The 25,345-nt window shown below is 38.0% G+C and overlaps 1 protein-coding gene across 5 annotated transcripts in view; it reads right to left on the reverse strand.

The window, feature by feature from the left end:
* Positions 1 to 25,345, reverse strand: part of ANKS1B (ankyrin repeat and sterile alpha motif domain containing 1B) — a 1,049,816-nt gene that overhangs the window by 598,403 nt on the left and 426,068 nt on the right. For all 5 annotated transcript variants that reach the window (XM_081595385.1, XM_081595384.1, XM_081595383.1 and 2 more), the window contains exon 12: positions 16,980 to 17,160. In XM_081595385.1, coding sequence (XP_081451511.1) covers positions 16,980 to 17,160 — 181 coding nt within the window. The remainder of the gene's footprint in view (positions 1 to 16,979; positions 17,161 to 25,345) is intronic.

Consider the following 25,345-nt stretch of genomic DNA (forward strand, 5'->3'; position numbering starts at 1 on the left):
CCCTAAATATGGGTTGAAGAATAAAGGAAAAAGTAGTTCTGTAAAGCAGCTACTTCCTACTCTGATACTGCCAGCATTTGGCAGACTCAGAGAAAGGACAGGTTTGTTTCCCTAGATCCATTTACACTATTTAGAATTTTGATATAAGGGATGTGAATTAATAAGTATGTGAATTAATAATAATTTTAATAAACAAAAATTGCATGTACTTTCTAAAGTATATTACAAATAAGATATAATAAGATTTCTGAGAGGCAGGATAGTAAGCTAAGAGCATAGGCCCTGAGTCAGAATATATGTAAGCAAATTCCAGCTCCACTCTCTCTAGCCATATGAATGTGGGTAAGTCAGTTAAAGGTTCTGTGCTTTAGCTCTCCATCTGTAAATCACAGGTGTCAATAGTACCTACTATTGTCATGAGCATTAAATGAGTTAATAAATGCAAAAGATGTAAAGCATTTCTTAATAATAGAGATGATATATCTAAAAAATCTAATTGAAAATGACAAATTTTATCACTGAAAAGAAGGAAACTTTTATCTACTTTAAAATTACTCAGGATTCAAAAATGAATCTTGTTAAGTGAAGATAAGGGCTACACAAGCCTCTAGAAGTCATTACATAAGTACCTAGAGGCCCCCACATGATACAGAAAGGCTGGAACTTTCTGCCTTGAATTTGTCAAAATGAACTAAAAGTAAATGAAGAATAATAAATACTAAGCTGTGAATACTAGTGTCTACTTAGGGTAATTTAATGACAATAAATCTTAACAGACTCACTGTGTTGTGTCAAGACACTTTCCTGACTGTATGTAATTTGGTAGACTTTTCTGTTTAATTAGTGAATATTATAATTATGTGTTCTGAAAGTTGTGTGAATTTAATACCGTCAAGCAGTACACGGTAGAGCAAAATACCAAGACAGAATTTCTTTTGAGGACTTGCCTTCTTGTAAAGAACAGAACTCCCTAGAGTAATCTTTATTTTCCTACATAATGAATGCTGTGGGAAAGTGAGGCACTTTTACGTCTCTTCTCATCAATATCTATATGACCTTGTCTGATTTAGTTCGACCTAGGGCATTTTCAATAATTATAAGCACAAAGGTCTACCACAGATCCTCCCATGGGAGAAAATTTATTAATGCCAGCAAAATAGATACAAACCTGCATGTCTGATCCTTTTTAACTTCTTGGTTGCCTAAATATTCAATCAGAACTTTCACCAGCTATATACGTACAGAGACCTAAATGTTTTGCAAAAGTAAGCAGATATAAATTACAAATGGTACTTTCATTCTTTCAGGCTGACATCTAGAGATATTTTATTAGCATATACATTTTTCCTTTCTTTCTTTTTTTTGTAATTAGAATGCTTAGTAATTGATTAACCTTGTCCTTTTTGGAGATATGTTCAAGAAATATTTAGGAAGCAAGGAACGATGGACTGACTGGTTCAATATTGGGAAAAGAGTATGTCAAGTCTGTATAATGCCACCCTGCTTATTTAACTTCCATTCAGAATACAACATGTGAAATGCCAGGATGGATGGAGCACAAGCTGGAATCAAGATTTCTGGGAGAAATATCAATAATCTCACCAATGCAGATGATATCATCCTTAGGGCTAAAAGTGAAGAGGAACTAAAGAACCTCTTGATGAAGGTGAAAGAGGAGAGTGAAAAAGCTGGCTTAAAACTCAACATTCAAAAACCTAAGATCATGGCATTCAGTCCCATCACTTCATGGCAAATAGATAGGGAAACAATGGAAACAGTGATAAGCTTTAATTTCTTGGACTCCAAAATCGCTGTGGATGGTAACTGCAGCATGAAATTAAAAGACACATGCACCCTGGAAGGAAAGCTATGACAAACCTAGACAGTGTATTAAAAAGCAGAGACATTACTTTACTGACAAAGGTCTCTCTGGTCAAAGCTATGGTGTTTCCAGTAATCATGTACAGATGTAAGAGTTGGACCATAAAGAAGGCTGAGTACCTAAGAACTGGTGATTTTGAACTGTGGTGTTGAAGACTCTTGGACTGCAAGGAGATCAAACCAGTCATCCCTAAAGGAAATCAATCCTGAATACACACTGGAAGGACTGATATTAAAACTGAAGCTCCGATACTTTGGACACCTGATGTGAAGACCTGAGTCACTGGAAAAGACCTTGATGGTGGGAAAGATTAAATGCAGGAGGAGAAGGGGACAACAGAGGATGAGATGGTTGGATGGCATCACCAACTCAATGGACATGAGTTTGAGCAAACTCTGGGAGATGGTGAAGGACAGGGAAGTCTGGCGTACTGCTCTCCATGGGGCTGGCAAAGAGTCAGATATGACTGAGTGACTGAACAACAACAATGACATCCTATAGTATCAACAAAAGCAGGAACATTTTCATTAATAAAGAAGCGCTGGAATGAGCCCCAGTATAAAATAAACAATGAGAAATACAAGTGTATTTTCCAGCATCTACGAGAACCATGGAGTTTTGCAAGAATATAGAAGAAGGTTTTAAATGAGCTTAAAATTTAAGGTTTTACTGATTCTTATTTTGTTAGTATATTGATTAGAAAAAATTATATTTGGCCACATTTTAAAAATTCACAACTAAAATTACTTTAGCTTGCTTATCATTTTTCAAATTAGTTCTTGCTGATTAATTCATTTGCTTCTTTTCTTCATCCTTCTCCTTAATAAATATTTATTAGGCAATAATTCATTTACAGATACTGTACTAAGTGCCAAGGATTACAGTAGAAAGCCACAATCTCTATAATCATGGACCCAGTTTCAATTCCTGGGTTGAGAAGATCCCCTGGAGAAGGAATAGACAACCCACTCCAGTATTCTCGCCTGGAGAATCCTATGGACAGAGAAGGCTGGCAGGCTACAGTCCATGGGGTCGCAAGAGTCGGACACGACTTGTCAACTAAACCACCACCACCATCATGAACCTATGATACAGTAAAAACAAAACTCCAGGCCAGAATACTGGAATGGGTAGTATTTCCCTTCTCCAGGGGATCTTCCCAACCCAGGGATAGAATATAGGTCTCCTGCATTGCAGATGAATTCTTTACCAGCTGAGCTATCAGGGAAGCCTATAAAAACAAAACAAACAAAAGCAATGAGTATGGACCCCAAATCCAATGACTGGTGTGTTTATAGGAAGAAGAAAGGACATCGAGATGGAGAAGAAAGCCATGAGAAGTTGGGGACAGAGATTGCGGTTATGCTGCCTTAAGCCAGGGAACTCCTGGAAGCTGATGTGGCTAAGGATTCTTCCCAAGAGCCTTCAAGGGTAGAATGGACCACTGACACCTTGATTTCAAATTTCTAGCAGATGGAACTATAAGAGAATAAAATTCTACTGTTTTATGCCATCCAGTTTGTGGTACCTTTTGTGGAAGCCCTGGGAAATTACAGGTCAACAGACATGTTGACCTTTATAATACTCAGGAGACATCTAAGTGGAGAGGTTAAGGAGAAAGGTGAATTTAGAAGTTTGGAACTCCAGTGTGGAGTAGAGATAAAACTTTGAGGAACATCAGCTCACGTTTAAGCAATAGAGCCATATAAAGTGGCTGAGATCATCCAGGGGCAATCCTTAGAGAAAGAGGATAAAAGAACCTAGTGTAGGACCTTGAAGAATAGTACCCTTCTAGGAATGGGCAGTGACAGAGCTGCTCCCAAAGGAAGACCAAGATGGACATGAGAGAGGCAGAAGGAAAGCCTGGAGAGTGTGGTGTCCCAGAGCCCCATGCAAAGAGCGTTTCATAGATTAAGTGTAGCAGATCGGTCAAGTGAGATCTTAACCTTGATCAAGACTTTATCCACTATCTTTAGGAAGAAATAGTCTTGGAGACTAACTGAGATTTCAGTGTAATATTAGAGTAGTTTGGGGGAAGTGATAAAGAGATGAGAAAATGAATCCAGGAGGTATAGACAACTCTTTCTAGGAGGTTGAATGTAAAAGGGAGGAAACCTACTATAACTACAGACAGACAAAGAATCAAGAGAGAGTTTTTCATGTGACTTAATCACCAGTGCTTGAATTTACTTACAGATGATTGTGTTTTTTTTATCGAATGTGGCACTTTGATGTTTAGACAATGGTGATAAAACAAATAAAACAGTACTTTATTGTTGGCCATAAAACTGTTCACTAAATTACAGCAAAACAACAAGAACATGTTTTACAGATACAAATCTAAAAAGTCAGTAAATGAGAATCTGTTGTTGGTAGAAGTTTTCTGCATAATTTATAAAGAGGGAAATTGTAGGCAGGATAATGTTTTGAAATGCAAAACATCTGACTCATGGTAGAGATGAAGAGCTGTGTATGACCCATGAGAGAAACTTATCTTATTGTTCACATACAGGGCAGAGAAAATTCAAAACTGATAAGGCATCAGGCATCTCAAAGCAAAACTACTTTAATGAGGGTGAGTCATGGTGCCACCCAGGGAAATGAATCAGGTGCCCACATGCCAAATCTTCTTCATAATTACAGTGGCTTTTTCCCTTTTAAATTAAAACTAAAGTCAGGTAACAACTAATGTCCCTGTAGAACAAATTTAGCCAAATGGAAATATACAACGGCCTATGAAGTAAAATGAAAATATCAAAGGGATACAGCTTTTCCAGCAAGGAAAAAAGAAAGAATTATCATTACCTTAAGTGTAATGTCATGCCTGCTGGCCCCGAAGGGCTTTTAAATGCTTTTATTGTATCCTCTATTCCATCTGATTTTGACATCTTCCCACCATGTAATGACTCCAGTAGCTTTCTCTCAACATTAAAGTCTTAGATATTGTACCCAAGACTCCTACTGTTTCCTGCTCAAGCCAGGAGAGTGAGGAGTATTCTTGTCACCTCCCATACTCTTCTCTTCTAACTTGTATAGCCAATCACAAATCCTTTAATGTCTAGATCTTAAGCATCTCACTTTTTTTCACCCCCACAGATACAAACCCTAATCTAAGCCACCACTGACTCACTCATACCCAGTTTGAATTATTGTGTCACCCAGTTTCTAAGAGTAGCTATAGCACAGCTAGAATGAACATGGAAAGAGGCAAATCAGCTATCACTCTACTGTTTAAAACTTCAGGTGGTTTTCCCACTAGGACCTCAGCAAGCCTATACGAGCATTTATAAGCAATCTGGAAAAAAATGTAGTAACCGTCCTCTTTCTGGGATGAACACAGAATAAATCAGTTTTCAGACCCTATTTCCCCACTGGCCAGACTTTTTATGTAGTGTAGAAACTGCAATACCTTTTATCCCTCGAATAAAACCCAGATTCTTTAAGATGGCTTGTATAGCCCCCTACAACCTAATCTCTGCCAAACTCTACAGAGTCACCCCTGGCCATTCTTTCACTCAGGCTCTCTGATCCTGCTATTCTGGGTCAGTTTCAGTCCCTTAAACATAACCATGTTCTCATTTATGTCTTTGCCAAACCTCCCACTGTTTGGAAAAATGTTCTCTCCTCTCTGTCCAGATAACTCTTGCTCACTCCCTAGGTCTTAACAAAAATATTACTTCCCCACACAGGACTTCCCAGACCTCCTAGATTAGAATAAGTCTTCTTGCCACACATTCCAGAGCACCTAAATGTCCCAGTGCATGACGCTCATTTATTTATTGAAGTTGTTGGTTGAAGTCAGCTTCTCTGATGGACTCAGCTGAATAAAGGAAATATTATTTGTTCTTTACTGTATTATCTGTGCACAGTAACATGTCTGATACTGAATAGAAGTTCAAGAAATGTTTATTGACTGAATAAATAATTAAATGCATGGGTAGTGCACTGCACACATGAAAGGAAGCATTAACTAAACAAATCTTTCAGTTTCTAATGATTAGCATTTTTACAAGCTGGAATCCTTGTTCCAGCATAGTGGAAAAAGTTTTGCCAGGAGACCTAGGTTCTAGGCCTTACTCTGCCACTAACTTTCTAGTTGTGGCACCTTAAGCAAGTTTCCTTATGAACCATGAACCTACTTTCCTCAGCTTTAAAGTGTTGACAATACCATCAGTTCTGTCTATCTATATGGTTGTTATGAAGCTCAGAGTTGGTGAGGGGGATAATACTTATTGAGTGCCTACCATGTGCAAAGTCCTATGTTAAGTATGGCCATCTGCATTATCTCAAAAGAAATGAAAAGAGTCTCTGAAAGGTTATTGTTTACCTAAAGATCATAGTAAGTGGCAAAACAAGGACTTACGTCCAAATTTCTCTAGTTCCAAAGGCTCTGCTTTCTCTACTCCTTTCCTTCCTCACTATATTTCTTCAATATCCATTTGATAAATTCTTCAAGTCATAGGACAAGCATTACCTCACTGTCCCAAGCAGATTTATATGCTCTCAACTTTAGACTCATATTGTAATAATGTAATAGTATTAGACTGCAATTTTTTGCTTAGCACAATGTTTTGAGAAGGGGTCATGTCTTTCCATTATTGTTCACTCACTATTTTGCCTGGGTATTAGTACTTCAGAAGTACTAAACATTTTTGTTGTTCAGTTGCCCATTCGTGTGTGACTCTTTGCAATCCCATGGACTGCAAAACACCAGGCCTCCCTGTCCCTCACCATCTCCTGGAGTTTGCCCAAGTACTAAATTGAGTATTTGCTAAATGAATGAAGAAACATTCTCTATCTAGTATTATTAATAAATTTAATAATATAAATAATTTTTGTTTAGTGTTTATATATAGATTTATATGTGTAACCAACCAATAACAATGGCCTGAATCACAATAGCTCATATGTGTGGGGTTTCTTAGATAGTATACATATGACACCAGCTTTTATACAATACTGCTGCTGCTGCTGCTGCTAAGTCGCTTCAGTCGTGTCCGACTCTGTGCGACCCCATAGACGGCCGTCCCTGGGATTCTCCAGGCAAGAACACTGGAGTGGGTTGCCATTTCTTTCTCCATATACACTACTAAATATCTAATTTTAGGTAAATATATTAAAGAATATTAAGAATAGCTAATAATTGTCTGAAAGGGACTATATCAAATATAAGGTATGTGGAAATGGTTCAGACTCACTTTGAATGTGATTTTCTAGTTTTAATTTTCTACATGGCAGGCAACCTCAGGGAGCAACTGTACTGTTTGTAAATAACAAACTACTTAGTTTAGAGGACTTGACATATTATTTGCTGTAATGTTACCCTGTTTCAGAGGATTATAATTAATAGTAGAAACAAAATCCAGTTGCAGATGTATAGCCTACAGCATATCAGTGGTCTAGAAATGTGCTAAGGGAACTAAAATGGAGTTGAAGGTTTCTTTTACATTTACTAAGTAGTCAAATCAAGAAGAAATTTAAAAAATACTTTGAAGTTATGCAATATATGTATGATCTAAGTCCTTCATCTAAGACAACAGCTTGTCAAAATGCTAATTGTTAGGAACTAAGAGATTTGTTTAGTTAATAATGCTTCCTTTCATGTGTGCTATGTGATATTCAGAAGGAAATCTACAATCTATTATTAGCTTCACATGCTGCTGCTGCTGCTAAGTCGCTTCAGTTGTGTCCGACTCTGTGCGACCCCATAGATGGCAGCCCACCAGGCTCCGCCGTCCCTGGGATTCTCCAGGCAAGAACACTGGAGTGGGTTGCCATTCCCTTCTCCAGTGCATGAAAGTGAAAAGTGAAAGTGAAGCTGCTCAGTCGAGTCCAACTCTTCACGATCCCAGGGACTGCAGCCTACCAAGCTCCTCCTTCCATGGGATTTTCCAGGCAAGAGTGCTGGAGTGGGGTGCCATCTCCTTCTCCAGCTTCACATAGTCACTCTTGATTATCTGAGTTAATAAATAGAACACAGACATCTGTGCAAATAGAACATAGACATACAATACATGTTTCAGTTCTAAAATGGAGGTTAATGCAAACATTGCATCTTTGACTGTGGAATAAATGTTGCTTCTCTGCAGCATAGTTGTCTTCCTACTTACTCTACTAGTTTTTCTAAGTAAAAAGAACTATGACATGGAAAATTCACACACACACATACAAATGCCAGTTCACTGTAGATTCTGTGAACTGTTTGCTAGAGCTTAGAATTCTGTCAGTGGTGGTCATTTTGCATATTGGATTCTGATCATCACTAACATGTTGAAAGTTCTCATCCTCTTCAAGGCTTCAGGTCCTAATACAATATTCTCAACCTCACATATGGCTAATGCAGAGACTAGCAACAGCAGGGTAAAGAAAAAGTCAGTTTGGGGAAAGAAAAAATAAGTCATACTATATATTACTTTGACTTTATGAAAAAAGAGGGCTCACTAAAGTTTTTGCTGGTGTTTTAAAAATGAAGCTTTAGGCATTGGTCCATTAAAATAAAAAAGGGAAAGAAATTAGAAATTAGCACACAGTGTCAGGTAGATTGGTTTCTAGAGTGATAATAATGATTTTGGCAATGACAGGTCAACTACTTTATAATTATCCAAGGAAAATGAATGGCCTCCAAATGTAAATAACTGCCATCTTTTCATCTGTGAAATCAGATATATTATGGAATAAAAATTTACAATTAAAATGGCATTTATCTCTGAGACATTTTAATGAAATAACCAATGAAATGAAAGGTGGGCTCCATGGCTCAGAAGAAAGAAATGTAGTTAAGAGAAAAGCTGGTCTGACCCTATTGTATAGGTAGAAATAGACACATATTAGGTGGTAGAATTCAAAAAAAGAAAATATTTATCCAGTTATTCAATTATTTATCATTTAGTGAGCATCTACTGTAAGTCACTATGAGACGCTCTGGGGATATACCTTATCTGACACATGGTCCTTGCATTTAAGGAGCTCACAGACATGTAAATAAGTACTTTTGTATAAGATATCCAGTAGTAGAGGTGTGTGAGGCATGCTAAGGGCGCACATAGATGAAAGAGCTGTTGAAATTAGAGAAGGCTTCACAAAGGTGGCTACCCTTAGCCAAATACCACACAAGTTTACCAGGTGGATTAGATGAGAAGGCATTCCAAGCTGACTGAAGAGTACACTATGAATCAAGAATCAGGAACTCTAAGAACAGTATTCTTAGAAGTACCCAGTATATTGTCCACATGTGTGTGTGTGCTAAATAGTTCCAGTCATGTCTGACTCTGAATGACCCAATGGACTATAGCCCACCAGGCTCCTCTGCCCATGGGATTCTCCAGGCAAGAATACTGGAGTGGGTTCCCATGCCTTCCTCCGGGGGGTCTTCTCGACCCAGGGATCGAATCCACATCTCCTGTAGTCCAGGCAGATTCCTTACCACTAAGCCACCTGGGAAGCCCACACAGTATATTAGGTTAGAGGTAAATAGAAAATCAGAGCCAAATTATCAGGGACCTTGTTGGGCAAAGTAAACCTTTTGGACATTGTGATATGGATAGTGACAAGACATAAGAGGTTCTTAAACAGTGGAGTGGCATAATCAGATAAATGTTGAAAAAATTAACTCTGCTAGCTTTGAGAATAAGCCAAATCCTGGAGAAGGTGGCCTGGTTGAGAAGCATCAATAATATGGGGATTTCAGGTCTGCATGATCCCTTAGAGTCTCCTACTCTCTGGCTTTTATCTTTACATTTCACTATTAGAATTTTAACTTTACAATTTAGTGCCTGTTAAAATAAAAAGTATAATTTTGGGGGAAAATGATATGATGGATAATGTCTACATGCATTAATTGAGTTGGGCTTCAGGATACACTTAATAAAGGAGACAATTTTCAAATTTTTCACTTTCAGTCATGTCTCTAATCATACTGAGAGCAAGGGACTAGTGACAACTCGGGCGGGGGGGTGGGGTCTTAAGACCAAGCAGATGGAAAGAATCTCTTGCTCCCAAATCAAGGGAACACTGGAAATTGTATTCATTTTCTATCTCTGCATAATGAATCACAGCAAACAGTGGCTTACAAAAATATACATCTATTATCTCACAGTTTACAGGAATTAGGAGTCTGGGCAAAGCTTAGCTGGGTTCTCTGCACAGGGCCTCACCAGGCTACAATCCAGGTGTTGGCCAGAGCTGTGATCTCATCTGAGGCTCAAGGTGCAGTTTCAGTACTCAGGGTGACTGACTTCTCCAAAGCCGGTAACGGAGAAGGACAGAGAAAGATGTTCCTTCAAGTTGCTAACCTCTAGACTCCTTCAGGTGGAAGGAGTCTGCCAATGCAGGAGATGCAGGAGACATGGGTTTGATCCCTGGGTCGGGAAGATCTTCTGGCAAAGGAAATAGCAACCCACTCTAGTATTCCTGCCTGGAAATTCTCTTGGAAAGAGGAGCCTGGCGGTCTACAGTCCATGGGATTGGACACAACTGAAGTGACTTAGCACGTAGCACGGACCCCTTCTTAAAGAAATCACCTGATTAGTTCAAGCCCACAAAGATATATCCCTTTTGAGTAACTTAAAATGATCAGGACCTGAATTTCATCTTTAAAATCCTTTCACCTTTGCCATAAAACATGTTATGACTCTGAAAGTGATATTTCATCATCTTTGCCACTGGTGAGTATAATAGCAAGTTACAGGTCCCACATACACTCAAAGGAAGGGCATCACAAAAGTGTACGGATACAGAAGCGTTGGGGTGAGAATCATGGGGCCATCATAGAATTTTCCTTATCACAGATGCCAAGAGTCAATTAGAAGAGTTCAAATCACGAGAGCCTAGAGCTAGGTGATCTCCTAAAGGAGATCAATCCTGGGTGTTCATTGGAAGGACTGATGTTGAAGCTGAAACTCCAATACTTTGGCCACCTCATGCGAAGGGTTGACTCATTGGAAAAGACCCTAATGCTGGGTAGAATTGGGGGCAGGAGGAGAAGGGGATGACGGAGGATGAGATGGTTGGATGGCATCACCGACTCGATGGACATGGGTTTGGGTGGACTCCGGGAGTTGGTGATGGACAGAGAGGCCTGGCGTGCTGTGATTCATGGGGTCACAAAGAGTCGGACATGACTGAGCGACTGAACTGAACTGAACTAGAGCTAGGTAGGCAAGAAAGAACTGGTCAGTTAAACAGGTAGTAAGTTACCCAGGAGGATATCTAGAACAAGTTCTGCCATGGGCTGGCTCACTACACCATATGCATGAGAGAAGTCTGTGTTAAAAAGGCTGGGGTCCACATGGATACACAAAGCACCAGCCAACACAGACAGGTGCAGAACAAAAAGGGGGAAATGTTCTCCCAAAAGTAGACTGTAGAGATCAAGATGGGAATAGAGAAAAAGGTTCAGCAGTTTGGAAACTGTTTTTAACAGGGGTAGAGAGGAGATTTCTCCATAGCACAGACCTGCAAATTCCCCTATATTAAAAAAGCTACTGCCTGCTTTTCTCCTACTGTTTTAGTTTTAGCTACAATAATCACACATATATCACATAAATACAATTGATAGCAGGAAATTTTTCAATAGATAAATTTTTCTGAGTCCTCATTATTTTCCTAAATTACAAATGAGACCCAAATTTCCTGTGGTGTCAGAAGCAGCTGGGCTGAGAGCCAAGAGGGTTGCCATAGGGCCAGCTTGGCAAATGGAGAATTGCCCCAGAACCTTGGGTGGACAGATGGCAGACACACAGACTTAGAGGGTCCACCTAACCGGTGAGAGAGGAACTCAGCTGATCCAGCCAATAAGAGCTAGCCCTGGCCAGAATGATCTTGGCTTAAATTCATCACTTGAAGGCCACAGGTATACCAGAAAGGATGCCCAAGCCTACTAGCCTACTATCTCTCCTCCAATGCTGCCCACAGGCCACTTATGCTACCTTTTTGTTAAGAATTTGAGCAAAAGCTAACTCAAACATTTCCTTGTTTAATTTTTGCCTTCATTGGTTATTCTCCAAGGATGACCTTGCTTCAGGTTCACAAAGAAAACAGGAGCAACATAGATAGTAAGATGCAAATTGGATCACTTCTCTCCACCAACACCTTCTCATTGCTCTTATGTCTCTTATGCTCTTAGGTTAAAAATAAAAATCCAGAAAATAGCCTACAAGGAAGGCCCTGAACCATTGGCCTTCTTCTCCCTCTAAAGGCTCAGCTTCTGCCACATCTCCCCTTTCTCTGGGACCTGTAGTTTCATGTTAAATTTTTTTTTAATTTTAAATTTATTTATTTATTTAATTGAAGGATTATTGCTTTATAGAATTATGTTGGTTTCTGTTTTTTACCACAGGGTTATTTTTAACAATATGCTATTCCTTCTTTGAAGAGCAATCTTCCCTCATGATCTTGGCCTAGTTAGGCCTTCTTTGCCTGTCAGAGCCCAACTCTCCCTTGGCAAAGCTTTGCAGACCCCCAGATGAAATCATTCACCTTCTTAGGTACTCTCCCAGCACCCTGAGCTTTCTCATAATGCAATGTACCTAGTGAACATATTTATTTTATGCTGCCCACATAAACCAATAATCTCATTTCAACTATTTTCACCTAGAATAACAAATTCCCAGCTGATTGTATGCACTACCTAAACCACATTACTCCAACAGCTAACTATATATTTTCATTTTTTTTAATATTGTAAAAGTCAATATTTTATTTCTTTGTCAAGCATCTACTAACTTACCTCTGCCTTCCATGTGATGTGCAATGTGCACAGAAAGACACTGGAGAAAAGTCACGTGATATTAGATGGGAAATAGGAAAATGAAAGCATAGGAGAGGCACTTCATGAATTATCAACAACTAAGAATATATTTTATTATTAAACATATATGACATTTAATATAAAAATGTTTTTCTTCTGGCCACCTAAAATCCTGGTCTACTTAAAGCACTGAATTTAACAAGCAATAATTCAGATAATTTGTATAATGCACATTCTAAGGCAATAAGCCTCGAAGATGTAATTGCCCATTATTCTCACTAACCCTTAATCCTTCCTCCATATCAGCCCATCCTGAACCTCAGCTTGGAGCTCAAAGACCATTTCAGCAGCTCAGTTTTGGCCTTCATGCTGGCTGGAGTTCAGAGATTTCCTTAGCTGCTTGTGTCCAGTGGCTTCTAGAGTAAGATTAACTCAGCTTTAGGAGTTCTATTTCCAGCCAATGTGAGCTAATTAAAAGGAAGGATTTTGTTTGCCTCGCTGGCAATCACTGAGCAGCACAAAAAGTCCACACCACCTTCTTCATTCTAATTTTAGCTCTCCTCAAATGTTTCTTCTCCCTTGCAGAAAAGCATCCTATGCTGCTGTGTACTTAAAAGCTTTTGTTTTTGTTATTTCTCCCATTTGGAAAGGAATACTTTTCCACTTTACTCTTTTTAGATTTGCTCCCTCCCATCAGTTTTATCCAGTAAGAGATGATAGTTTGAAACTACTAACAGAACTGGAGATAATTAGTTACCCAGGGTAGGTAACGTCTTTAGCAGGGACTCAAAGGTGCCAGCTCACAGAAATTTTTCATATATGCAGAGCTTTCTGGAAATAACTTTTCATAAAGAGGAAGTATGTTTTATTTACTGAGTGTCAGTTTCTTTTCTCTCAATAATATACAACACACCTGTCCCTGACAATTTCACTGAGGAACTCGGCACTCATAGGTCATTCACTGTGGGCTAAGACACTGTCAATATTTTTTGACCAATACTCTTTACTTTCAATAAACATAAAATTATCTCATAGCTTCTTCCCTCTGTGTCCTACCCTTCTGAAAAATCAGTCTTAACTATGTACGCAGCTTACCTACTTGGATATCCAATAGCATTTCTTATCCATAACTAAGCTTTCATCATAAGAATACCAACTCCATCCTTCTAAAGGTCAAGAGAGCCAAACATCCTTGAGTCACACCTTTGGTCCCTCTCATTTTCTCCAACACTCAGCAGAAGATTTCCTCCTACCTTGTTTCTCTTCAGACTCCTTAGATGTTGTTGCCTTTTATCATCTCTTTCATCAAGCTCAGGTTTTGATCTTCTATATACATTCACTCCATATCATGTATACAATGATGATGTTCACATTCTTTGTCTTCAAAGACAAAGAATGTGAACATTCAGCTGCCTACATGACACATCTATTCAGATATCTAATAGGTATATATTACTTAAAATGAACTCCTGGTAGAAAAGGGAACCTCCTACACTGTTGGTGGGAATGCAAGCTTGTATGGATACTATGGAGAACAGTATGGAGGTTTCTCAGAAAGCTAAAAATAGAGCTACCATATGATCTAGCAATCCCACTCCTGGGCATATATCCAGAGAAAACTCTAATTTTAAAAGATACGTGCAACCCTATGTTCATAGAGCACTATTCACAACAGTCAGAACATGGAAACAACCTAAATGTCCATCAACAGATGAACAGATAAAGAAGATGCGGTAAATATATACAACAGAATACTATTTAGCCATAAAAATAATGAAATAATGACATTTGCGGCAACAGGGATGCAACTAGAGATTATATACTAAGCGAATTAAATAAGAAAGAGAAAGAAAATTATCATATGATAAAATTTATATGTGGAATCTAAAATATGACACAAATGAACCTATCTACTGAAACAGAGACAGAGTCATGGATTTAGAGAACAGTCTTGTGTTTGCCAAGGGGGAAGGATTTGGGGAAGGGATGGAGTAAGAGGTTAAGGTTAGTAGACATAAGCTCTCATATATAGAATAGGTAAACAACAAGGTCCTACAGTATACATAGAGAACTATATTCAATATCCTATGACAAATCATAATAGAAAAAATATATTTTAAAAATGTGCATACATGTATAACTGAATCACTTTGCTATATAGCAGAAATTAACACAACACTGTAAATCAACTACACTTCAAATTTTAAAAAGTGAACTTTTGATATTTTTCCCTGTTCACCAAATCTGTTCTTCCCAGGAAACCTCTCTCATGTCAGACGACATTAAAAATCATGCTTACAATTGTTTAGGACAAAAACATTTCAGTTTTCCTTAATTCTTCTCTTTTTTTTCATATACTACATCTACTCTATCATAAAATCCTACAGGCTTTACCTTAAAAATTATGTCCAACATCCATCAACTTCTCTCCAGCTCCACTGCTTCACCTTTGACCTGAGCTGACTTCCTCTCTCATCTTACTGGAATGCTACAATAGTCCCCTACTGGCCTTTCTTCCACACTTATCCTCCTTCTCCAGTTCATTCTCAACACAAGAGTTGATGCAATTCTTATAAAATAGAAGTTACATCATGTCACTCTCCTGAAAGACCTGAACTGACTCCCAGTTTCACTCTGAGTGAAATCCAAAGTCCTTAAAATGACATATATTAGGTCCTACATGACTCATCCCTCTCTTCCTTCTTACCTAAAAAATTCCATGTTTCAAAGAATGGCAGTCAGATTTGACTAATCTGCTTAAGCAAGAAAATTTAGGGCTTTTCTTGAACTTTTTTTCCTCACCATCACATCTCTGATCAGTTGCCATGACCTGTTGATTATTTTTTCCTTGTGTTTCTCAAATCCATTTATATTGTCCATTGTTGATGGCACTGTTGCTTCCTACCTCCAATCTCACCTCATCTTGAATCTATTTGCTACATATTAATACTTTGGTGATCTTTAATACTATGATGAGATGGTTGGATGGCATCACCAACTTGATGGACATGAGTTTGAGCAAGCTCCCGGTGTTGATGATGGACATGGAAGCCTGGCATGCTGCAGTCCATGGGGTCGCAAAGAGTAAGACAGGACTGAGCGACTGAACTGAACTGATCTTTCTAGTTAAATGCTAACCCATTCATATCACCCAAGTCCGTCTACCTCCAAAGGTAGACCCTCTTTACCACCTTTTCTTGATGATTCTTAAGTTGATACTTAGATTACATAATATACTGCCTAACAAGTAGGAAGTTTTAACTATAGTTCAGGCTACTTTTGAAATGCCTCTTTTATATAATAATAAATTCATTGGTCCACTTATTAAAAGTGCTTTGCAGCAGGCAATTTGTTTGTGAGGTTGTTCTGTATTAGTCTTTGTTCTATTAACACTTGACATTTTTATAATGATTAATTTTTTGTGCATGCAATCATTTATCAAATAAACAGTAGATTTATCCATTAATTTAGATTATGCTTTTAAGTCAAGAAAAGGTCAGCCATCTCGGCATGAGTACAGATGTATAGTTGGCTCTTCTTTTCTTAAAATGACTATAGATTTCATACAGTAATAGTATTTAAGAATAAAAAATAATATAAAACAATAATGATAGTACTAAATAAAAACACTGTTTCATAGTTTCCAAAATGCTTCACATAAATCAGCTCATTTATTAACAAAACTACCCAAAGAATAGATATTATCTCCCCTTTCCAGAGGAGCAAATCAAAGATCAGAGAAGTTAAGTGATTTGATGCAAAGTATCCAGCAAATCAGTGACAGAACTGACTCAGAAAGTTGTTCTACTTCATTATATACCATGTATTAATGCCTTTATATGCAGGTTCTTAAATATAACATATAACAAAACCACCCATGTGTAAGATAACAAAATGCTATTTTTCAAAGTAGATAAATGCCTATCTTAAACATTTTACATAAATGCCTATCTTAAACATTTTACTTTGTGAAATTCAAAGTTTTATCTTTCAACGTAAAACAAATCAGCATTATCCTTCCACATTGTTAGTAAATATCAGTCTATTCTAAAATTTTTGATGTGACATGTAGGTGACATAATACATTTGGAAACCATAACAACACGTTATTCAAAACCATTTCTAGTTTTAAACGGTTATATTTTGGTTCTGTTTAAAGGTCAGACCTGAAAATATGCTGATGATTACATTATTCCACACATTTTGGATGATGCCTTTAAAGTCTTGCATGAAGTCATGAACAAAAAACACAGTGAGATCTGTATGAAGATTCCTCTTAATTCCTCTAACTCACAAAGGCTTTGGTTTTAAAAACTCAAAACTATAGCTGTATAAAACGAATGGCTTTACCTGTATGGCCAGTTTCCTTGTTCTTGACTTCTGTGGTTGCTGCAGAAGAGGTGAGTGGACTAACTGGAAGGTTGGAAGTAAAGCTTGTACACCCTGTAGATGTGTTGATTTCAAAATATTCTTGGTTGTGATTTGTTCGATGAAAATCCAGAGAAGACACAATAGATGTTCGTTGTTTAGGCTAAAATAAATGAGCATGATAAAAGTATTAATATGATCATGCTCATCTTCAGCCCAATTTCCCCATCAATTTAATCTAAGTGATTTTTTTCAGTTACACTGTCTGTTTTTTACACATAAAATATAGTTGTGTTTTACAGAGAGACATTAAATAATCCCTTGATTAATTCAATAATAAAAAATGTTTAATGAAAAATGTCATGGCATAGTTGATAAAATAATTTAGACTTTTTTGTTAGATTTCTCCAGAAGACTGCAAAAATACAGTGCTCAGAATTTCTCTTAATGATCAATTCAAAAAGTTGCAATTTTGAGTCACCTTTCATTCAGCTAACATTTATAAAGGATTCTGCATTTGGCAGACCCTGAGAACATAGAGTCTAATAAAGAAATAAAAGAGTCCTTACAATATGGAAGCATAATTAAGACAGTTTCATATTTTAATTTTCTATATAGTCCAAGGAACTGGGAACATTAGATATTGTCTCCAAGTATCATATGCTAAAATTTCATCATTAAAATGAAGTAAATTTGTATAGAACATTTTCTAGGATCTAAGAACTATTTGTATTTGTAGTGAACTTTAATTTCTTTTTTAAGGATTTAAATTAATCCCCAAATAGCAAAAAGAAAAAGTCAATTTAAACATAAAAGGTAAAATCATGGAGTAACAGCAGATATAATCTATACCTTTTGTCAGAAATGGATTGTTCCCTGTAGCAGTTTTCTGGGGTTTTTTTTTCACAATTTTAATTATATTCACTTTTTTTTCTTGCCTAGCAGAGGTTCTAACATCACCCTTCAGAAAAACTGCAGTTGTTTTAGCTCTCAGGATTGTGCACATTTCCTAATTTAAGTTTTCTTATGTTTTATTCTTATTATCAATGTTAATGAAATATTAACAATCTCACAATAATAAGAGATTAAATACAATCTCTTTACAATAAAGTTTATTGTACTTAACTTTCTGCAAAGTACAAAAAGTGCAATAAACTTTTGGCTTAGTAACACTTTCACTGCCCTCAAATACTTGCTAATTTTATCACTGAACTCCACAATTATTTTCCTGCAAAATATTCATGTTACCATTTCTCTTCCAGCTCATCATGTTTTTTGAAAAGCAGACATTACTTAGTCTATAATCTAAAATAGCTGATGACAATGAAAATGTGTTTTACAGAGTTTTTTTTTTTTTACTTAAGGTGTTCAAATTATCATAACATGCTCTACACTTTCACCCTTGCAATATTTTTATAGGAATGGTTAAGAGGCATAAATATTGTTATATGAGTGTAAGTCATTTATTATTATGACACATGAACTCAGTAATGCAATGCAAATTAATACCCACATAGGACCCAGTTGCTTTTAAAGTATGAAAGACTGGTGTTCAATGTCAGGCTTGATTTCTCATGAAATGTCTGTTCTTGGGGCTACTGAATCACAATTGACTTTCAATGTTCTTCCTACTAGACTAGATAACTACAATTAAAAACATGGAATATGACCCTGGCTCTAACAGAAACACAGGTATGTCATTATCATGGTTTTGTCTCATTGTGTTATATGTTACTTTTGTTTCACTTTGTATAAAGGCAGGAAACCAAATTTATATGATGTACCCTCTCATAAATATTATAAGGATAAAGCCAACTGATGTGTATGACTCCTTTACTTATAAATGTTTCTGAAATACATGTTTCTGAACCTTGACCACCGAATGTTTTAAATCCACTAGAAGTACAATTTGTTATACAATCAAGCAAGAAAATAAACTATTTTTCTGCATTAATTTATTCTACAAGTATTTTCTAAGTGTATACTAAATTTTCAGAGAAGGCAATGGCACCCCACTCCAGTACTCTTGCCTGGAAAATCCCATGGACAGAGGAGCCTGGTAGGCTGCAGTCCATGGGGTCGCAAAGAGTCGGACACGACTGAGCGACTTCACTTTCACTTTTCATTTTCATGCATTGGAGAAGGAAATGGCAACCCACTCCAGTGTTCTTGCCTGGAGACTCCCAGGGACGAGGGACCCTGGTGGGCTGCCGTAAATGGGGTCGCACAGAGTCAGACACGACTAAAGTGACTTAGCAGCAGCAGCACACTAAATTGTGGATACCTTGGTAAGCAGTATGCTATGAATAAGATGAGGAAGCCATTGTCCCTCTTCTCTGGGTGATTACAGACTTGAAGTGGGAAGAGGGATGGTGCATGAAGGAAGAAACCAGCAATCCAAGGATTATGTGTCAGTACAGCATAGTACAACAATAAGCATCATGAGAAGTGGACACAAGATATAAAAGGTGAGCTCTACTTTAGAGACACAATTAGGAAAGGCCTCTACAAGCAGGTAACTGATGGCTGAGTTGAATCTTGTTGAAGTAGTGAGTGAAAGTGAAAGTTGCTCAGTCGTGTCTGACTCTTTGCAACCCCATGGACTATACAGTCCATGGAATTCTCCAGGCCAGAATATTGGAGTGGGTAGCCTTTCCCTTCTCCAGGGGCTGTTCTGAACCCAGGGATCGAACCCAGGTTTGCCAAAGTGCGGGCAGATTCTTTACCAGCTGAGCCACCAGGGAAAGTAGAGGTGGTAGGAAAACAAAAGAGGATGGGAAGAGAGAAAGTGTAAACTGCAAAAGGTTCAGTATGGCTATAGAGCAGAGTATGTGACGGTAGCAGTGGGTTCAAGCTGTGAGATATTGAATGTTTCAGGGGACAAATCATGAAGGGCTCTAATGCCATATTAAGGAGTTTGGTCTTTCATCTGACTTTTTCAAGAAACCACTGGATGATTTCTAAGCAAGAGAGGTTCATAGTTGGGTTTCTATTTCAATAAAATCATTTTAGCAGTTTAGAGAATGAACAGGTAAGGGCAGAATCTGAGGAAGAGAGACTACAGGGATATCATTGAATTGAGCCAAGACATAGTGGGGTCCTGAGGTAAAGCAGTTGCAGCAGTGTTGGAGGTCACAGATGTTTTTAGGAGATACTAATGAGGTTAGTTCTTTAGATCTTTAGATGTAAAAGTTGATTGTCAGGGAGGAGTCTAGGGTGACTCATAGATTTCTTGATTGGGTAGATGACAAAAGATAAGGTTTTTGTGGGCAATATAAATGCATACACTCCTGTACCAGAATTACATAAGATGTACTCAGCAGTGGAAACAGGACTGGAAAAGGTCAATATTCATTCCAATTACAAAGAAAGGCAATGCCAAGGAATGTTCAAACTACTGCACAATTGCACTCATCTCACACGTTAGCGAGTAATGCTCAAAATTCTCCAAGCCAGGCTTCAACAGTACGTGAACCATGAACTTCCAAATGTTCAAGCTGGATTTAGAAAAGGCAGAGGAACGAGAGATCAAATTGCCAACATCTGCTGGATCATTGAAAAAGCAAGAGAGTTCCAGAAAAACATCTACTTTTGCTTTATTGACTATGCCAAAGCCTTTGACTGTGTGGATCACAACAAACTGTGGAAATTTCTTCAAGAAATGGGAATAACAGACCACCTTACCTGCCTCCTGAGAAATCTGTATGCAAGTCAAGAAGCAACAGTCAGAACTGGACATGGAACAACAGATTGGTTCCAAATAGGGAAAGGAATACATCAAGGCTGTATATTGTCACCTTGCTTATTTAACTTACATGCAGAGTACATCATGAGAAACGCTGGGCTGGATGAAGCACAAGTTGGAATCAAGATTGTTGGGATAAACATCAATAACCTCAGAGATGCAGATGACACCACCCTTATGGCAGAAACTGAAGAAGAATTAAAGAGCCTCTTGATGAAAGTGAAAGAGGAGAGTGAAAAAGTCGGCTTAAAGCTCAACATTCAGAAAACTAAGATCATGGCATGTGGTCCCATCACTTCATGGCAAATAGATGGGGAAACAATGGAAACAGTGAGAGACTTTTTCTTAGGCTCCAAAATCACTGCAGATGGTGACTGCAGCCATGAAATTAAAAGACACTTGCTCTTGGAAGAAAAGCTATGACTAACCTAGACAGCATATTAAAAAGCAGAGACGTTAGTTTACCAACAAAGGTCCATCTACTCAAAGCTATGGTTTTTCCAGTAGTCATGTATGGATGTGAGAGTTGGAGTATGAAGAAAGCTGAGTGCCAAAGAATTGATTCTTTTGAACTGTGGTGTTGGAGAAGACTCTTGAGAGTCTCTTGGACTGCAAGCAGATCCAACCAGTCCATCCTAAAGGAAAACAGTCCTGAATATTCATTGGAAGGACTGATGCTGAAGTATTAAACTCCAATACTTTGGCCACCTTATGCAAAGAACTGACTCATTGGAAAAGACCCTGATGCTGGGAAAGATTGAACGCGGGAGAAGAAGGGGACGACAGAGGATGAGATAGTTGCATGGCATCACCAACGCAATGGACACAAGTTTGAGTAAGCTCCTGGAGTTGGTGATGGATAGGGAAGCCTGGCATGCTGCAGTCCATGGGGTCACAGAGAGTCAGACACGATTGAGCAACTGAACTGAACTGCACTGATGCCTGTATGTTCTCGGGACTCAGTATAGACTTCTTAGTCTATATGATTATGCAAATCTACATGATATTTCCCTTTCTTTCTTTGAGCAAAGTACTGTGATTTCACTGTAGCATAGCTTCAATCTTCAAATAACATATCAAGAGGAAAGGAGAAAGGCTAATGGAAATTCCAAAGGGAAGAAATCAGTGATCAGTGATCATCTGATCTCATTCTTATTTGGTTATTCATAACTATCTATAGTTATCATGAGTCAGCTTAAGGAACATTGAGGTAGTGAGGAGCCATTGCCCAAAGTTCCCTGAGCATCTGAGGTGATGGAAAATGAGAATCATTATATGTTAGTCATGCTCTAAGAAAGGGATCAGCAAACTATGGCCTGTGGTCCAAATCTGGCCTGTCTCCTGATAATGAAAATAAAGTTTTATTGGAATACAACTATGTTCATTCATTCACTTATTGTCTACAACTTCTCTCAACACTGCAATGATAGATTTGAATTGTTATAACAGAGGCCATATTATCCACAACACCTAAAATTTTACTATCTGTTTCTTTAGAGAAATTGTTAGCCAATCTCTGTTTTAAGGGATCATTTTAGTACTCAACAAAACCATAAGCATAGATTCTCTTTTATTCCTCAGCCTTATGTGCATTTAGGTTGAGGCCATGTAACTGATTAATTGACTTGTTAGTAGAAGTAAGCCTTCTCCATCCCTCTTACTCACCAGATGATGTAGTTTCAAGATGAAGGGAGGTCAGTCAACTCACATTAGGCTTTATGAGAAGCTGAAGTAAACATCCTCTATGTGAAACTACTGAGATTCTGTGTTTGTCTGTGGTGGTCCTAGAACTACTTACTCTAACTAGCACAGAATGCAGTGGCTCAGGGAGGTTAAATGATCTACTCAAGATTATAGAAGTAGTGGGATTTCCCTGGTGGTCCAGTGGTTAAGAATCCTCCTTCCAAGCATGGGAGTTAGGCTAGATACCTGGTCAGGGAACTGGGATGCCACATGCCACAGGGCAACTGAGCCCCCATGCCACAGCCACAGAGCCTGAGCATGCCACAGCAAAAGATCCTACCTGGCACAACTGAGACCCAACACAGCCAAATACATAAATAAAAATAAGTAAATAAACATTAAAAAATGAAATAATAGAAATATTTTATTTATTTATTTATTTATTTCAAATGGAGGACAATTGCTTTACAATATTGTGATGGTCTTTGCTATACATCAGCATGAATCAGCCACATTCATACATGTCCCCTCTCTCTTGAACCCGCCTTCCATCTCCCTCTGCACCTCATCCCTCCAGATTACATAAGTAGTTAGCAGGAAGGACTTAGATTAGAAAGAATGTTCATGTATTCAGACCTAGAGACAAATAGATGGTACCTCAAAAACACAAAGGACAGAGGCAGAATTAAAAAGAGATATCTATGGGGGGAAATAATAACAATGGGAGAAAAAAAATAAAGATGGTAGAGATATTAAAAATGAAGATAAAAGAGGATGAGTCTGGAATACTTGCTTAAACTTTTAATAGATTCTATCTTTTTTAAAAAACTATTCTGATGGAATCCTGCTAAGCCATTCAGTGTAAGAAAAAATATATATATTTTTACAAATTCACTGAAATTACAAATGGAATTTGTCAAATTTCAATGTCTAAAATAAGTGGGGCCTCTAAAATATCTCCCCCGCCTTGTGGCTAGCATTCATATAGCCCTAGCTTCCAAAGGACTTGCTCCCACACATATTTACTTAACTAGAGTCAGCAAACGATATAGATCATGTGCCAAACCCAGGCTTCTGACTATTTGTGTAAAGCCTGTGAGCTAAGAATATTTTTACATCTTTTAATGGCTGGGAAAAAAAATAGGAAAATAATATTAGTGACAGGTGAAAATTATATAAACCCAAATTGCAATGTTTTTAAATAAAGTTTTATCAGAACATAGTCCATGCTCATTCACTTATAAGTATTTAATTATACATAGAGACTTCCCTGGTAGTCTGGTGGTTGAGAGTCTGCCTGCCAGTGGAGGCGACACAGGTTTGATCCCTGGTCCAGAACTAGGATTTCACCTGACGCAAGGCAACTGTGCCCTTTCACCACAACTACTGAAGCCCAAGTGCCTAGAACCTGTGCTCTGCAACAAGAGAATCTACTGCAAGGAGAAGCCTGTGCATGTCAACTAGAGAGTAGCCCCCACTCACTGAAACTAGAAAAAGCTGATGGGCAGCAATAAAGAACCAGGATAGCCAGAAAAAAACAATATATATATATTTTAAAGTATATATTGTCTATGGCTGTCTTCATGATATGGTAGCAGAGTTGAATAGTTGCAACAGAGACCATATGACTCACAAAGCCTAAACTATTTTACTCTCTGGTCCTACACCAGAGAATAAGCTGGTGATCCATGTTATGTACTGATTAGGAAATATTTCTGAGGACCCGAAACTAAGCAGACACATGAATGATTGTGAGTCAAGGCCAGTTACATGGAGTTGCTGGACCCAGGCCAAAATGGAAATGTGGGGCTCTTTGTTCCAAAAGCAGAGAAAAAGTTTTCCCTTTATTCAATAGTCTTTCTCTAGATCTGTCATGGTGGCTTTATTTGCCATGTACTGTCACATTCCCTTGGACACAAGGACACTTACAGGATGAGAGCAGACCTTCACAGGCATCCAGGGGTTTTTCCCTGCAACTCAGTACATATACTCAAACTTGACCATCCCCACACTCAGGGTCTCAGTGCTATGTCAGCAATTGGTGGGCTGGCTGGGAGCAGTGGGGTTGGGGGATCAGGTGTTACTTAGTAATGTGGGGAGATGGAGGGTGGTGGGACCACAGATGAGCCAAGGCTCCAAGCCCCAGCACATACTCCATTATCCCACTGACTTCACTTACAGAATACAAATACAGAGATAAGAATTAAGAATTTTAGACAGTTATGCAAGAATATTAAAATCCAAACATGGGGTTTTCTTAGCATGAAGCCTATTGACACTGCACTGGTCCCACATCAATGAAGGCAGTGGATCTTAGTTATTACCACAAACGGACTAATGTGTGAATTTACTGATGTCACATACAGAATAGCATGCATCCCCTACCCTTATTTTGGATTCTCTTCATCAATCAGAATCAAGTTCTTAAGAATATGCCTATGCTGTACAGAGATATAAATGAAATACAACATTCTGATGCAATGCATGCTAAGTTGCTTCAGTCATGTCCAACTCTTTGCAACCCCATGGGCTGTAGTGCACCAGGCTCCTCTGTCAATGGGATTCTCCAGGCAAAGATAGTGGAGTGGGTTGCCATTTCCTCCTCCAGGGAATTTTCCCAACCCAGGGAATTTAATGTCATTACTGTAAACCAGATAGATATGATGCACATATGAATAAAATGAGAGCCCAAAATTCCTAACTAGGATGAGATTTAGGTAATGTTTACATTTACTTCTAAATTTTCTCTAGATTGTAATCTAAGTTTCAAATATCCACTTCTGTTTCCTCCTCTGTTATTTTCAAATTATTTAAACTAATGGACAGTTTTTTAAAAAGTCCACTTATGCTTGAATTTAGGTGGACTTTAAATCATTTTAATTCACTTAATTTAATTATAAAGGGACCTCATCAACCTCCT

Source organism: Giraffa tippelskirchi, chromosome 4, assembly GCF_054371585.1.
Source record: "Giraffa tippelskirchi isolate mGirTip1 chromosome 4, T2T-mGirTip1v1.2.pri, whole genome shotgun sequence".
NCBI lineage: Eukaryota > Metazoa > Chordata > Mammalia > Artiodactyla > Giraffidae > Giraffa > Giraffa tippelskirchi.